The sequence below is a fragment of the Monopterus albus genome, unplaced genomic scaffold (genome assembly GCF_001952655.1).
Source record: "Monopterus albus unplaced genomic scaffold, M_albus_1.0 scaffold50.1, whole genome shotgun sequence".
Lineage (NCBI taxonomy): Eukaryota > Metazoa > Chordata > Actinopteri > Synbranchiformes > Synbranchidae > Monopterus > Monopterus albus.
This window is the reverse complement of record NW_018127930.1, coordinates 2,931,328-2,948,021: the sequence shown is the minus strand read 5'-3', so window position 1 is coordinate 2,948,021 and position 16,694 is coordinate 2,931,328. Positions and strand designations below refer to the sequence as shown.

At 38.5% G+C, this 16,694-nt stretch overlaps 1 protein-coding gene across 4 annotated transcripts in view; it reads right to left on the bottom strand.

The window, feature by feature from the left end:
• LOC109960731 (coxsackievirus and adenovirus receptor homolog) overlaps positions 1–16,694 on the bottom strand; it is a 68,806-nt gene that overhangs the window by 7,241 nt on the left and 44,871 nt on the right. For 2 of the 4 annotated variants that reach the window (XM_020601022.1, XM_020601023.1), the window contains 5 exons: positions 13,246–13,349; positions 12,208–12,383; positions 11,509–11,713; positions 9,626–9,796; positions 8,846–8,968 (listed from right to left, as the gene is read on the bottom strand). In XM_020601022.1, the coding sequence (XP_020456678.1) occupies positions 8,846–8,968; positions 9,626–9,796; positions 11,509–11,713; positions 12,208–12,383; positions 13,246–13,345 (775 nt within the window). In that variant the 5' untranslated portion in view covers positions 13,346–13,349. Of the gene's footprint in view, positions 1–5,938; positions 6,066–8,845; positions 8,969–9,625; positions 9,797–11,508; positions 11,714–12,207; positions 12,384–13,245; positions 13,350–15,344; positions 15,856–16,694 lie in introns of those variants that run through there. The other 2 variants (XM_020601021.1, XM_020601020.1) reach the window with 2 other exon arrangements.

Here is a 16,694-nt window from a genome sequence, read left to right as displayed (position 1 = left end):
TTGATTAGTGGTGTGTATCTAAGAACAATTTGACATGACATTTCACATTAAGACAATATTATGATTAACATTACAGTTAATAATAATCATCCCTGCCTGCAGCCTTTGTCTGATTTAATTAACCTTGGCCTAGATGCAAGGGCAGCACGGTGGCTGCAGTTATGATCACAAAGTCTAAGTTTTTTTCACTAGTGTAACTAACTCTTTTATTAATTGGCGGATTTAGCTCAATTTATGGAATAAGAATTACGGATTGAGCCTTTAACAGAGCAAGGCTGCTTCAGAGGGACGTCTAGACAATATTTTCCTTGATTTATCAGAATTTGTGCTAAATCTTAGTTAAGGCAACCTTAACCTCCAGTGATTTAATATTGCTCTTTCCATAAAATCCTTTCACTTTTTGGGGCCAGCCGGGATTAGCTCCGGCCCCCCACCGTGGGAACAAACGGTAGAAAATGAATGAATGAATGGCCTAGACACCGTCTGAAAGCACATCAGCATAACTAGCAAAACATGGTCCAAGGTCAGAAACAGAGAAACAGAGAATCAGGCAAGGTATAAATGCGGGAGAGCCAGAGCTGGGGGTCTAGAACAATCTGGCAGCATCCTTGTGGGAGGACACTGCCTAAATAGAGGTGAACACAGGTGCAGGTAATAAGCAGCAGGTGAAACTAATCCTAGTAAGGAAGAAAGTAAAAAGACCTAAGCTATGGTGAAACAAAACAGGAAGTAGAATCAAAATAAAAGCCTGACAGGAAACAGCAGAACCGAATTGTGACAGTCAGCTTTCCATTTGGGCTGTGCATTTGTGGTGAAGGTATAACTTTACCACGTGAAAACAGAGATAATATTGTTGGAGATGGAAAGATTTATTTATTTAACATTCCCTATGGGTCCATATCATGCACTTAATGTACATGCTACTTATTTGACATTTTTTCACATATAGAAGTTCAAACCAATACATTTTCTTTTAGATGGAGACAAATTCTGTAAGGTTTTTGTTGTGGTTCCAAATGTTTCCTAACTATGATACCACCCATGCATTTCAAAAGTAACCTTCTGAACACTGCCTGGAATAAAGCATCATCATTTTCCTTTAAAACCTTTCATTGGTGCTACCACTCCCTCTCATGCAACTCAGCTGCCAAATATTTCATTTTAATTGTGTCACTGTCTGTAAAAATGCTGTCATATCTGAATAATATCACCACGAACATTTACATAAAAGACATCTGTGTCTGGCAAAATGACAAATGTCTGAAAAATGAGACAACATTAACGTTAACATTAAAATGACAAAGCCTGTTAGTTGCTTTAGTAGTAACTATGAATCATGTCCATCATGAACAAAAGAGGTAATCAGGAGTTGTTGCTGAAAATGGCTTATCACCGTCAAGTTATGACTGACAATGGCAGAGTGACTATTGGGAATTTCTTGATGGGCCAAACTGGGCTGGTGGCACAGTATAAAAAACAGAGACAAAGAGAGAAGTGACAGCAAGACAGATGGCTGATAACTTTTCACATGTAAAATATACAAGATGTATAATTTGATATAGTTGTATGAAAGGGCTGATATAAAAACATAGTAAATCACAGAACCAGATGTCCACTTCTAGCATTCAGTGCTATACTTGAAAAACAGCTGTCTGCTACAAATGAAGATAAGCAGTGACAGTGAACCTAAACAGAGCAGAAAACCAAAACAATGAGTTAAACTAGAATGACTGCTTTGCAATGGTATGCCTCCGCTAGCCAGTCAACCTCACAGGAATAGCACAGATGTGAGGTCATTGACCTTGACCTTTGACCACCAAAATCTAATCAGTTTATATGTGAGATGTGGACATTTGTGCCAAATTTGAAAAAAAAAAAAAACTCACTTAAGGTGTTCCTGACATATTACATTCACAAGAATGAGCCAAACACGAGGTAACAGTGACCTTGACCTTTGGCCACTAAACTCTAATCAGTTTCATCCCTGTGTCCAAGTGAATACTTGTGCCAAATTTGAAGATATTCCCTCAAGGCGGTCCTGAGATATCATGTTCACAAGAATGGGTCAAATGGAACCCAAAAACATAATGCCTCTGGCTGCAGCCATTGTCAGCACGGAGCCCGATCTCACAGCATAGTGTACAATAGCTACATTGATCCACTGTAATAACAACTGTAAAATTGCAACATGGCAACATGGCAACATTTGTTGTATTGTAGCCCATCTGCCGTCTTCATGGTCTTCTTCTTGATGTTTTACGGCAGTTGTCAAACAAGGAAATGGCACATTACTGCCACCAACCATGGAGACAGAAATTAACATGCAGTGTCTGGCGAAGGCATATGGTTTGGAACTTTATCATTTTAAAAACACTAGAAGTTGGTGGCATGGTACCAACTGGCATGGTACCAAAGATACCAGTTTGTGCCAGATGGGTGTGGCTTCTGTTCCATTTAAATCCAGCACATGAAATGGTGCATGTTGCTTGTGCCTACCTGAAGCTACCGGATAAACTGTGACACATCAACAAAATATCATGTGGAATCTAACTGAACGGTGAAGAGCAGCATCTTTTCGGTCAGAAAATGTGAGCACCATATCCTAGCCCACAACATTTGATTATGAATCAGAACCTCTGCAGATAGGAAATCTGAATCTTGCTGAACTTGACAGTTCATTCTTTGACCTAGATTGTGTAAAATCATGGTTGAATAACATGAAAAACTGATAAAATCACACCTGATATTAATATGGTGCCCTGGTATTTGGGGTAGTATCTCCATCAGTGATGTAGACTGTTCTCTTTGTGTTCAAAAGGAGAGACATCATGTTCCCTTAATATGAAAGTACAGCCTATTTTAACATTATCAGATGATGAAGATCAATCTCCTATCGGTACCTTCTGCTGCCTGCTCCATTCAGGAGAGTTTCCACACCCTTGCTGCTATGTAACAAGCAACATTCTAACATAGCCAAATGGAACACAGCCAAACAAACAGAGACTGACACACCCCAACGCCCAATTTCTTTTGGAATATGACTAAAACTAAGAAATATATTTTACCTTTAAAAAACATGATTTCAGCTCTCTAGATGCACATTTATCAAAGCTGCATTCAAATGCTTATGCCTCATAAAACATAACAAAATTACATCATATATAGCTACTAAATATTGAAAAGTGTGGTAAGATGTGGCCAGCAGATGATCCGACTTTAAATTAAGTCTTTGCTTTCCTTTCTGCTCACTGTAGTTAGACATGAGTACAAAAACATAAAAATCAGCAGGAGAAATTTTGCTGGGCAGCACCTCCCAAACATGTATTGATAGGTCAACACAAGATTGCCTGCAGAACCCTCCCTTAGAACAACCCATCACTGTCTGTCCTTCCTGAATTCAGATTTATAGGTTCAAAACTACCCACAGCTTTACTAATATAACCCATATTAACATTTCCCCCCATGGTGTCATCCTCCCAGAACGAGGGTTTGATTGGGTTTAATCATTTGCTGTAAGAGGAGTGCTCACAGGCTTCCATGTTCAAATGTGTTAGCAGATGACAGACAGTGGGTGTAAATGGAAATAGCAATGTGGAGACTAAAGTTAATGGGAGCCACATTGATCTGACATGACAAAAACAACGTAGCAGGACAAAGATACACATAATCAGTAGGTCAGATCCAAACTGAAACCTTCAGTGTACAGTGGGAGATGTGTCTTTTCCACACTGATGGAATTTTGAAGTGTTGACAACAAAACTCCATATCCCTCTCTGTTTCTTTCAGCCAAGCTGAGATCTCTGATCCCAAAAATATTTTAGATAATCATGCAGTAAACTGCTTCAAAATACATGACCTCATGTTATAGCAGGTGTTTTGATGACAAAGGTAGAGTTTCCCTGATCATGTTTCTACCTGCAGTCATTGTTTTCACATTCCAGCAACAGAGTTCTCGTTAAACTTTCCCACCCTTCCTTAAACTTACAGTGGTGTGAAAACGTGTTTGCCCCCTTACTGATTTCTTATCTTTTTGCATGTTTGTCATACTGTAATGTTTCAGATCATCAAACAAATTTAAATATTAGTCAACGATAACACAAGTAAACACATCATGCAGTTTTTAAATGAAGGTTTTTATTATTAAGGGAAAACAAAATCCAAAACTACAAAGCCCTGTGTGAATAAGTGTTTGCCCCCTAAACCTAATAACTGGTTGGGCCACCCTTAGCAGCAACAACTGCAATCAAGCGTTTTCGATAACTTGCCATGAGTCTTTTACAGCGCTGTGGAGGAATTTTGGCCCACTCATCTTTGCAGAATTGTTGTAAGTCAGCCACATTGGAGGGTTTTCGGGCATGAACTGCCTTTTTAAGGTCATGCCACAGCATCTCAATTGGATTCAGGTCAGGACTTTGACTAGGCCACTCCAAAGTCTTCATTTTGTTTTTCTTCAGCCATTCAGAAGTGGACTTGCTGGTGTGCTTTGGATCATTGTCCTGCTGCAGAACCCAAGTTCGCTTCAGCTTGAGGTCACAAACGGATGGCCGGACATTCTCCTTCAGGATATTTTGGTACACAGCAGAATTCATGGTTCCATTTATCACAGCAAGTCTTCCAGGGCCTGAAGCAGCAAAACAGCCCCAGACCATCCCACTACCACCACCATATTTTACTGTTGGTATGATGTTCTTTTTCTGAAATGCGGTGTTACTTTTACGCCACACATAATGGGACACACACCTTCCAAAAAGTTCAACTTTTGTCTCGTCTGTCCACAGAGTATTATCCCAAAAGTCTTGGGGATCATCAAGATGTTTTCTGGCAAAACTGAGACGAGCCTTTATGTTCTTTTTGCTCAGCAGTGGTTTTCGTCTTGGAACTCTGCCATGCAAACCATTTTTGCCCAGTCTCTTTCTTATGGTGGAGTCATGAACACTCAGCTTAACTGAGGCAAGTGAGGCCTGCAGTTCTTTGGATGTTGTTGTGGGGTCTTTTGTGACCTCTTGGATGAGTTGTCGCTGCGCTCTTGGGGTAATTTTGGTCGGCTGGCCACTCCTGGGAAGGTTCTCCACTGTTCCATGTTTTCGCCATTTGTGGATAATGGCTCTCACTGTGGTTCGCTGCAGTCCCAAAGCTTTAGAAATGGCTTTATAACCTTTTCCGGACTGATAGAGCTCCATTATTCTCTTTCTCATTTGTTTTTGAATTTCTTTGGATCTCGGCATGATGTCTAGCTTTTGAGGATCTTTTGGTCTACTTCACTTTGTCAGGCAGGTCCTATTTAAGTGATTTCTTGATTGCGAACAGGTGTGGCAAGAGAAATTGAACTCAGGTGCGATAAACCAGTGTTTTGACAGGGGGGCAAACACTTGTTCACACAGGGCTCTATAGTTTTGGATTTTGTTTTCCCTTAATAATAAAAACCTTCATTTAAAAACTGCATGATGTGTTTACTTGTGTTATCTTTGACTAATATATAAATTTGTTTGACGATCTGAAACATTACAGTGTGACAAACATGCAAAAAGATAAGAAATCAGTAAGGGGGCAAACACTTTTTCACACCACTGTATATATTCATGAAAGAACACGCTGCAGTTACCACACTGCCCACAGATGGAACCAGACAAACTGATTATCTAATTTGTGGTCAAACTTCAGCTACTCTCAAATGTAAATATGAAGGCTATGAGCATGCAGGCTGTACATAAGAACCGAAGTGCTCTGAACTATGAGTGTCAACTCCAGCATAATAGCATGTTTGCACTGACAAAAAGATGCTCAAGTTTAAGGTACTCCATGGCCACCATTTATCATTAGCATGCTAGCATTTAATTACAGTAAGTTAGAAAAATGACTAGGATCTTAAGCATATACTCACTCAGTAGTTACCTAACCATCAAAATGCCAACACCTGTGCTGGAGCTGCAGTTTGTACCTGATCTCATTGGAGGACTCCTGCTCATAGTGATGTCTGTTCCTCAGCTTCCAGTAAAGAAGCCCGGTGAAGATGAGAAGTAGAGAACCCACAACCGTGCCAGCTATCACTGCTGCTCTGTTTGGAGCTGTGAAATCAGTATGAAGAAGCTCAATGACAGAGAGGTATAAACAATTAAATATTCTTATTTTTATTCTTACTTTTTATCGTTTGCTTACAGTAAGACACTAAGGTTAAGTAATGCTTTCTCACAGCTCCTCATTACAGGTGTAGTACAATGAACATCATGTATTGCTAAATCTTTCTTTAAAAAAAGCTGCTATGTTTTAAAGGAATAGATCAACACATATCGCCCTGAGATTGATGATGCCCTTTATCTGTATGCTAAATATAAAACTACAGTGCTGCCAGCAGCTAGTTAACTTAGCTTAGCACAAAGACTGGATGCAGGGAAATGGCTAGTCTGGCTCTGTACACAGATAAAGTGGACAACTAGTGCCTCCAAAGCACATTAATAAAAATGCCACACCTTGTTTGGTTAAGTCATATAAAACAAAGTATAAAAATATTACATTGTGGTTTAATGTGACTGTTTCTTGGCTAGCTGTAGTAACTTACTGGAGTCCCTGCAGGTTGCCCTGCAGCCTCAGGGTTATTTTGTTTATTAATTTATTTATGGGGATCTCCATTAGCTACCACAACAGTGGTTATTAGTCTTCCTGGGATCCACTTGTTCAAAAATTACACATCATAAAGTTTACAACAGCAGTCTCTAACCTAAAGGATATTCAGTCAGGTTAACTGTAATTTTAGGTATTTTGTAAAAGTAGAAATACTGGCTAATTCTTTCTTTCCCTGAGTTTATTCCATTATTTACTCCATTATGTATACAATTCTTACATTTCCATTTCTTATAGATTGTGCTGAATAATTGTGAATTTGAGTCAGATATTCCAGTTGTTCAGATAAAGACACAGTCAATCTGTTAACAGATTAATAAAAGTTAATAAAAGTAGATCAAAACAAATCCTGACTGAGAGGAAAGCGGGACAATCTGTTATGCATATCAATAGATCTAGTATAATATAGGCATCTTAACACCAATCTTGCTGCCTTATTCTGAGCCACTTGTAGTTTATTAAAGGTCTTTCTTATTAGCAACAGACCATATGACTGAACAATAGTTCAATTGTGATAGCAGTAATTAATTTCTCATTATTGATGGAGCGACACAGAAAGAGCACTTCCTAGTACCTCTTAAAGCATTGTCTTTATAACACCGTCAGTACTGAAAGATGCTGATCAAGTACAATACCCAATTATCTAATCTGATCAATTTAGCCCAGTATTGAGAGATGTAATTGAATAAGATAGCCGTCATCTACTCTTAATTATCATAGACTTGGATTATTTATTTATTTTTGTTAACCCAGTCAAGCACAGTCATTAATTCACTTCAGTTAATTTAGTACAGTCACTAGATGCATAAACCACTGTAGAATCCTCAGCATATAATACAAGTGTTTGTTTTTTTTTAAACACATAAGGCAAAATAGAGTAGACCCAATCAACTACCCTGAATCAAGCCACAGTAAGTGATGCCAAGACTCCAGTGGCTGTATTCACCAGAGCTTACCACCAAGAGTCATCTTAAATGGTGCTAAAAGTAAAAATTTCCTCTTAAGAGCTAGTCACAAAGGTGCTGAAAGCAACTTTTAGTAGTGAGCATAAACAACACCTAGGCTAAGAGAAGGAATGGGCTTAGAAGTCGCCTGGACTGTGGTCCATCACAAGGTATAAACTCTGGACTGAGGCACTTTCACTTATTTTGGGATGCAGTTAGTGTGCCAGTCTAAGAAATAGTCCAGGTCATATCTGGACTACTTCCACAGTATAAAACATCTCATCCAACTCTCAGAGAGAAAGCAAAATAAGCGTATTTCCCAAAACAGCACCCTTATTCTAGCTTTATGTCTGCGTGTCTATTTTTTCAGTAATTCAACTGCAAGAATCTGCCTCACACAGCATGTCCCAAACCTCAGCATTGGAACATCTGTTCTGGGACAGCAGCCTGCACTAGAAAATAAATTGAATGATTTGCTACCTAAAGCCAAAAATCTGAGCACTCACACCAAGAGTTATAGGCTTGACAAGATGTAAGATGGGGGTCTGCCCCACAAACCATGAAGCACAAAAAGAAAAACTCATTTTATGGATCCACAGAATAAAATATTGCTTGTTTAGGTCTAACCCCAGAGATGATTTATTCTCTAATAGTACACTAAATCACTGGCTGATGCTCACCACACTCACTAGATTCATTCGTTGTGACAGAGCTCTGGTTTTTCTCTTGTTGTGTTCAGAGCTGTTCAGTGGTATTACTGTACTGGACTGTCCTCTTTCAAGGGAATTCCTGGAGTTCCATTTAAATGAAGAACAACCATTTACATAGACAGTATACTCTCTGACAGCTACTGTAATCAAAGCTGATGGGGTCCAGTTATTTTCTGCTGCTGCTGCCTTTTTCGTTTACACTTAGCTGTTAGGGACTACTGAAATAGAGTCCCAAATACAGTATAAAGCAACAGATCTGTTTCAGTGTGACCCAACAGCAGGAAGCTGCTAATGAACAGGTGACGCCCAAACGTCTGTGAATAAAGTTACTTCTAGTCATTGACTGTGAGTTTCACTCATCATTAGACAACATAATAAGGATGATTATGCAATGTTACTGTGATTAAAATCCAGTGTGTGAGAAGTGGAGCAATGAGGAGACTGGCACAACTAGAAAGAGAGAAAACTTAAAAAGATGAAATCTAGGCCTTTCATGATTGCATGCATGCATGCATGCATCATGTGTGATGTTTGGGGACAGGAATATTCGTGGGGGGGGGTGCATTCTCTTACGTTTGTTTGCTTTCAGGTCGACCCTGCAGTGTTCAGCTCCAACAGCATTAGTTGCCTCACAAAGGTAGGTGCCTGCGAAGCTCTGCGCGTGGTTGCTGATTTTCAGCTCCCCGGTATAACTGTCTGAGAGAACACACCCAAAAACACAGATTAACACATGAATATACATTAATTTGGATTTTTAGGTGGTTTCACTACATATAGATGACAATTAAGCTACAAATGCTTGAATGTCATTGTATAAACTAGAAAATCTGCCGATTAGGCGTAGACCTGCTTACATTTGTTCCACCCATTATGTCTGCAGACAAAAGTTATTGCATGTCCTGCTGCAAGAGGACACTGATCAATGCAATTTACAGTAATCAGTGTTTGAACCTTTCGGAACATTGGTGCAATAAAGAATGAAATGATCAATGATGAAAATTATCAATGAAAATGAGAATGATCTATGCACCAATGTCCTAGAAAATAATCTACAGCACAGTTAGTGTTGTGCTGCAAATCATTACTTCTTTTGAATTTGTTTTTTCTTGGGTTTTTTAATGTTTGTATGGTATGTTATCAAATTCAATACTCCAACATCTTGAAATAAGTACAATGCTAAAAATAATAAGAATTTAGTATACATTCAAAAAAAAGAGGGTTTTCATTTAGCTTTCCCTCACACAACATCAACCAACCCCCACTCCAGCACACACACACACACACACACACACACACACACGTATTCTCTTTGATGTGTAGTAGCATCATGACGTCAGCAGAGGTCATACTTACTCTGTGTGGCTGCAGCAGGGATGGGGGCTGCAGCGGGGATGGGGTCTGCACTTTCTCTCCACCACGCGTATTTTAAGGGAGTGGAACCTTTTTCAGACTTGCAGCGCAGAGACACAGCCTCGCCAACCAGCTCCCCTCCCTCCACCCAGCACTTAGGCACAGACGGCTTTGCTGAAATCATACACCAAATAGATCATTTGATGCTGTCATGTCCACTCCATTCCTGGAAAAACAGCTTTAGGATGAAAATGAGAGAAACCATTTTGATTCCTCAGTAACACACTGTATAGAGACTGTCATACAAACAATGTGATGCTTTTATTACTCAGAAATAAAAGAAATGGCTCACACAAAAGCATGCTTTCATTACACATTGCAATCGGCACGGAATGTAAGCCTCATAAGATAAAGATGGCAATATTGAAAGATTTCAAACATAATACAGTCCTGTTTTGAAAAGGTGAATGAGGATAGAAATTGGTAACAATTAAGGTGCAGCATACGTTATATGATACTCGTGGAGAAAACCACTGAATTTCACACATTTAAGTGCACTTCTCATTTTACATGATAAAAGGCGGCAAACAAGAAAATCTATCCAGCCGTTCATTCATGCATTTTCTAAACCACTTATGCTGCTCAGGAGAGGTAAGAATCTATAAAAATGACTTGTTGGCTGTGAGAACTGTGTGTTGCTGTCAGCATGAAAACAGCCTCAGGCTATCTACTCTACTGATATGTAAAGGCTTTGCTATGGATATTTAACAATCTGCTAGTTTCCATTAAGGGGGAGGTGATTTCATCTGACAGAGTTTTTAGCAAGTGTCTTTTTTTAATCTCACTTTGTGTGAGAGTCAAAAAAAGGTCTGAGAAACTACTTGTAACTGGTAATTTTATTCATAAATGGTGAACTTACAAAAAGAAGAAATGTTGGAGGATTAGCTGCATAAGGGCCTTGAACAAATGAACAAAACTGATGAGGTTTCGTGTGCACTGCACTGCATATTTTGTGAATCTAATTGCAAAAGTGATCAATTTCAGTGAAGCCATATAGGGAAAAGAAATAAAATCAGTGCTCTGTCATAGGTTAGCGTTGACTGATCAAATAACATCAAATCAAAACTACCCCTTTAAAACCATATCCTCTGATGGACCACGTATTTCATCATTTTGATTTACTGCAGATTCTGCAAGATTCCCAAAGGATGTTTTTGAAACCAGGCCAATTATTTAGTCAATCATGAAACATCTTTGTATCAAGTTATTCAATGTGGTTTTCATTCTTAAAAACATAATAAATACATTTTTAGTGAAGCGACCTTCCTCCAACCCAGTTACAGCTCAAGCTCTTCAAACAAGATGAGATGGACTCGAATCAAGTAAATTACTTTATGCTGACAAATGTTAGGTGTACAACGCGTAGAGTTAGACTAGCCCTAACCTTACTTTCCAGATTAACCGAGTGATGCACTAGAAAACATTTTGCCCCCATTTTAAAAGTAGTCTTCTAACAACAAACACTCAGAGGGCCATTATCTCACTTCTTGCTGGCATCCATGTGACCTTTAATAAAACTGACTTCCATAAACCACTAATGACTAGAAAACGTCTGAATCATTATAACAATGCTGAGTCTTAAACAATAAAATCATATCTGATATAGTTACGGTATTGAATTTACTTTGTAGCAAAGTACAAGTGTATTGCATACTGACATGTGACAAGGAAATATTCACTCTTTTATGAAAATATGCATCCCAAAATATAAAGGTGAATTATGTAGCTACATTTTCCTTAAAATCAAAAAAATAAATAAATAAATTTCTGTCAATGGTGATGGCCATAAATAATGCAGTAAGGTGCAACCCAGTGTCCGGTCTTACCCATTACAACCAATGACACTCTGCGCATGTCCAGTCCAGGTGGTTTCTTCACTTTACACTGGTAAGTACCACTATCAGCAGGTGACAGAAGAGCAATTGAGAGAGAAGCATCACCCAGTGAGGGATCACGAGCAGCAAAGCTGAGCCCGTTTGTTAGAGCTCGACTGTCGTGGATGTATTCGGTTCCTGTGGTATAGGTGATTAGCTGATAGAAAACAAGATAAGAGAAATATACAGTATGTCAACAAATAATCCTGAAAGAGACTTTTATAATTGGTGTTAAATAAAATTAAAGCTGCATTAACATATACTCCAATCAGTAAATGTATGGCAAAAAGGGTCCCCTCATGGTGGTAAATAACCAATTCCTGTGAAATGAAAAAGGTGGCAGGTGCTCATCCACAGGCTAGCTCAAATGTGGTGTAGAAAATTTCATTTTATGGTTCCATAATTTTCATATCTTTTCCTAATAACTTCACACATTTCCTGGAAAGAGCTTTATAATTTGGTACTAATATTTTGATGGAGACATAAACAACACAACATTTTTAATCACTGCACAGTAGGTCAAGCTGAACCTTCTCCTGGAAATGATTGGAAAATTACCCAGACCCAGAAGCATAATGTGCTCTATAATCACTATGTGTCAGACCCTACTTTTTTTTAAATAGTTTGTACCATTCTCATTTTGCTCCTTACCGTCTGATGACTATGCATTGTGTTTCGCCTGGCCATGGACCACTCGATGTCAAGCACTCCAGTGTCAGAGGGGCTTAGTGTGTAGCTGCAGCCCAAAGTTACGTTCGCGCCCACAGCCTTCTGGATGGTCTGCGGGCCCGTCACCATCACCTGCACTCCTCGCGTACATCTCAATTCTTCAGAAATTCAGACAAGACTTTTAATTAATTACAGGCACATGGTAGTGGTTTCTTAATCCCTTCCTTTAATCCTCAAGGACAAACATTTTGTTTTTACATTTACTGAGCCACAGTTTATGGTTTCAATGCAGACAGTTTTATGGAAACATTTAATATTGATTCCGATTCTTTCCTATAGCATGTCGCAAGAAGAAAGCAACAAAAACACAAATACAAGAGCTGCAGCCAAATGACACTAAAAAGAATTTACATGATTTACATTAAGGGCCATTTAATATCATTTCATACTGTAATTTCAATTTTAAAAAAAAACTCAAAAAGCAGCAAAAAAAAAAAACAGTCGGAGGTCAATTATGTTAATGCAACTCTCAGTAAAACGCATCCTACACACTGTAGCTTGTTATTTGTTCTGTCACCAGGCCCTTCACAATATGTTTGTTCTTGTTTCGAATATTTACTTTGTAATACAGTTTTGGACAGCATACACACACACAGAGACACACACACACGAATAAAATAAACTAGATGTGCATTCTTAGATCTGTCATTCAGTGTATTAAGAGTCACACCCTCAAGAAACAAAATACATCCCTTGAACACCAGGGAGTTAGTAGTCATCTGGAGGCATAATCTCAAAACCTAATTGGACAAACTGTGAGTGCCATGGTAACACAAGGGGGGAAACTCACACCACCGAGGCCTGCTGCTCAACAGTATTTGGCCGAGATGAGACATGAAGCTCTCAGCTATTTCTAAAAAGATGCTTCAATGAATAATGTCATGATTTCATTGTACTAGATAACACAGGGCACAATCCCTGTGCTCATATTTATGTGCCTGTGTGGTTGTGTGTTCTCACCTGTGCTCAAGAGAGTGAACAACAAGAAGCCAGAGAACCAGAAGGAACATTGGAAGGAAAGACCTGACCTCAAATGACTGCAGCATTGTCTGAACATCATGGTCCTGTTTGAGATAAAGTCATAAAATGCAAGTGATCAAAAGGACTTTGATTATAACAGAAAAACAATACAATGTCTTTACAGTATAGCATGCAGTACAATATATTAGCATATTAGTAAAACTCTGCACTTAACAGTTTTAGGAGAATTTAAAAAAGCATGGATGCAAAACAAAATGTTCCATATTTAAGCTACTGAGGAAGGTTAAACTGATACTACCTGAATGCAGATACAACATCCAAACACATGGCAATGCAGTACAAAAGATGGAACTGCAGTGTGCAATCAAATGCACTTGTTTTGCCCTTGTGTGCTCCTTCTTTACTTACTCATTAAAACCTTGCAAGTACATGGCCGCTCCACCCGTTTTTACCTGTTTACCAGGAGGTTACCTTGATATTGCTTCCAACATTCCCAAATACTTTGTTTTTACAGAACAACAACCAAATGAAACAAAACTATGTAAAACAGCTAAAATGAAATACATTGCAATCAAATTACATAAAATCAGTGAAGATGTGCTTGAATGCAGCTAAATAACGAGCCAAACCAATTTCTTTGGAAACAAGTAAAACCTAGGAAGTGACCATACGATTACAAAGGGTTTCTGATGAGATGATGATATCCGTTCCTATACATGTCCATGAGCCATTAACTTAACTTTCTATTAATGTGAATATTTTATAACATTATTGGTTTAAGTTAGGCTAAGCCCAAAAAGGCTTTGTCATAAAAGCCAACAAAAGAGCAATAAAAAAAATAAGTTTGAAAATGAGTAAAAATCATCTGCCTCTACCTGCACAAGGACACAACTTTAGATTACACTCTTACTTATTACTGCTCACACAGTACACCACACACAACTTTAGCGCCTCTCATTTGTCAAAAGACCTGTGGTTTCAAATAATAAGGAAGACAAAGAGAGCAGATGGTCTCAAGTGACAAAAAACTGGTTGTTCAGCCAAGAACACAAGCCAGCAAGGTTTGTACACATTGCCAGGATGCACTATCAAAAACACTACAAAGCTCTCTGCCACGTCCACAGGGAAGCAGTCTTTATAAATGAGAAACAGTGGGGTATCCTTCAGCAGACACCTGCAGAAAACTGATTAGTGGAAAAAAAAAACATTTTATCTTTAAGTAAATCGCTTAAATCTTTGTGTGAATTTGCTCTCATAGTAACAACCTTTATTTCATTTTGGATTATGTTTTTTTTTTTTTTTTTTGGCAGAGTTGTCAGAAGCCTAGCCAGATCAGTCAACAACAACAACAACAACAACAAAAAACAGCTCTGTGACCTCACACACCCACTCTTGAGCCACTCGGTTCATAAATACTAGCCTATTTTGACTATCTGCTTTAGGGCACTAGAGGTAACATTTGCGTTTTATTTTGCAAGCCATGTTGGCTGTGTTAAATGAATGTAGCTCAAATTTGGCACAGGATATTTATTTTATAAAAACTTAAAAATTGTGTTGTAACTTCCTTAAAATTTGCTTAAAATGGTTGAAATAAAAAAATACTCACAAATGTATTCCTAGGTTACTGTTACTCACCATTGAAAACCATTAAAAATGCTTTTTTTTATGCCCAATACATCCTATCATGTCATATTTCAATGCCCTGAAGCCATACACCATTTTAAACTAGAGGGTCTCAAAATGCACTTTTAGTAGTTGACCACCAGATGGTGACGCGAGCACATTTTGAAACCGTGCATGCAAATTCATCCAAATTTCACTATTCTTTCCAGTTTTTACAAAGGTGACTTGCAGAAAGACTGAAAATGATCAAGTGTACATCACTGTTGTGTGTTATATCAATATGATTTGTGTGTGCGCTCTGATTGCATTTACGTAAATGTGTCTGTGCGCGTGTTCGCACACGCACACGTAGTTCTAGCTGCTAAAGCAACCACATGGGTGTGTCTGTGTCCAACTTCGTGTCTTAGAAAGCCATATTCTGTGTTTTATAATTCAAGATCTGAATCAAAACCTACCGCATGTGCACGGATAACTCCTCTCGGCTCATCTATCTCCTCTAGTCTTCTGCTCAGATTTGCTCACGTGTCTATATAACGTCCGTGCATGCGCGCACGTTTGCGTGTCGGACTTCATAAGGCCTTTCTCTTACAAGGCTGCAATCTATTTTATAAACAATTCAAGATGACAAGCAAGAACCCAAACAAAATTGGACTTTGCTTGGCGGGAGTAGTATTAGTTGGCGAAATGGCAAGAAGATTTAGCACGCAAGAAGCTTTGGATGTAGTCATGCAGACAGAGAGCTAAGAGTGATAGCTCTGAAGATAGCAGCAGGAGCGAGCCTGATGTAGCAGGTCCTGCATGGATAGATGGAACCTTTTGACCAGATGCTGAGGTACGTTCCAGCAGGCACAGTCAGAGGAGCAACGTCAAGGACAGGCGGCAGTGCCACTTGTGCACAAAAAAGAGGGTTGTAGGCACCTGCTGTAAGTGCCACAAGTTTATCTGCAAGAGCCACTCCATTTCTATTTGCAGCCTCTGCTTGCTTTTTTGCCCCTAGGGCCTTAAAATCTGCCCCTGCCAAAAAAAAAAAAAATAATGCATCAAAATCAATGTTGCTACCAATCATTGACCCATCCCAGGGCCTAATAATAAAAATAATCAAATCCTGGTTGAAAAGTATTTTTTGGAAATTACTGTCATTTTTCATATTTTTCCCATAAAAATATGGGGTTATGAAAACATACTGGCAAATAAAGGGTTACAAATTCCTGAAATATGATTCATATTTTATATGTATATTTCAGGAACGAGTAGTTCTAAAAGACTGGATAGTTTAAAGTGGAAAAAAAATATGAATTTATGACATTTTTAGAGCTGTTTTTATAAGGGGTTACTAAATTGCCTTTAGGCATGCATTTGTGGTAATTTTTGAAGGAACTACAGAGGTTAAGGAAAGTGTTGTGCGAAGCAATATTTGTGGAGGAAGTGGGTGGATTACTCTTGAAGAAATTAAGCATACAACTGGTACACCTCGCTTTTCCCTTGTTACTGTAAGATTTGAGTCTTTTAGACTCTAGTTACTTTATTAGCTTTAGCTACTTCTCATACCTTTAGTTCCCCTTAGTTATCTTTCATAACTTTATTTTCCTTGTTTATACATATTATAGCTGTATTGATGATTGTCCAGAACTACTGAGCTTTGGTTATTCTTAATACATTTATTTTCCTTGCTTATATATCTTACAATTGTATTGGTGAGAATCAAGTAGAGTTTTTTTACTGGACAGATCTGAGTAAGGAAGGAGTCCGTCTTTCTTGATTTTAGTGCTGGTTTATTTACAAATATTCATATATACAGTGTGTGT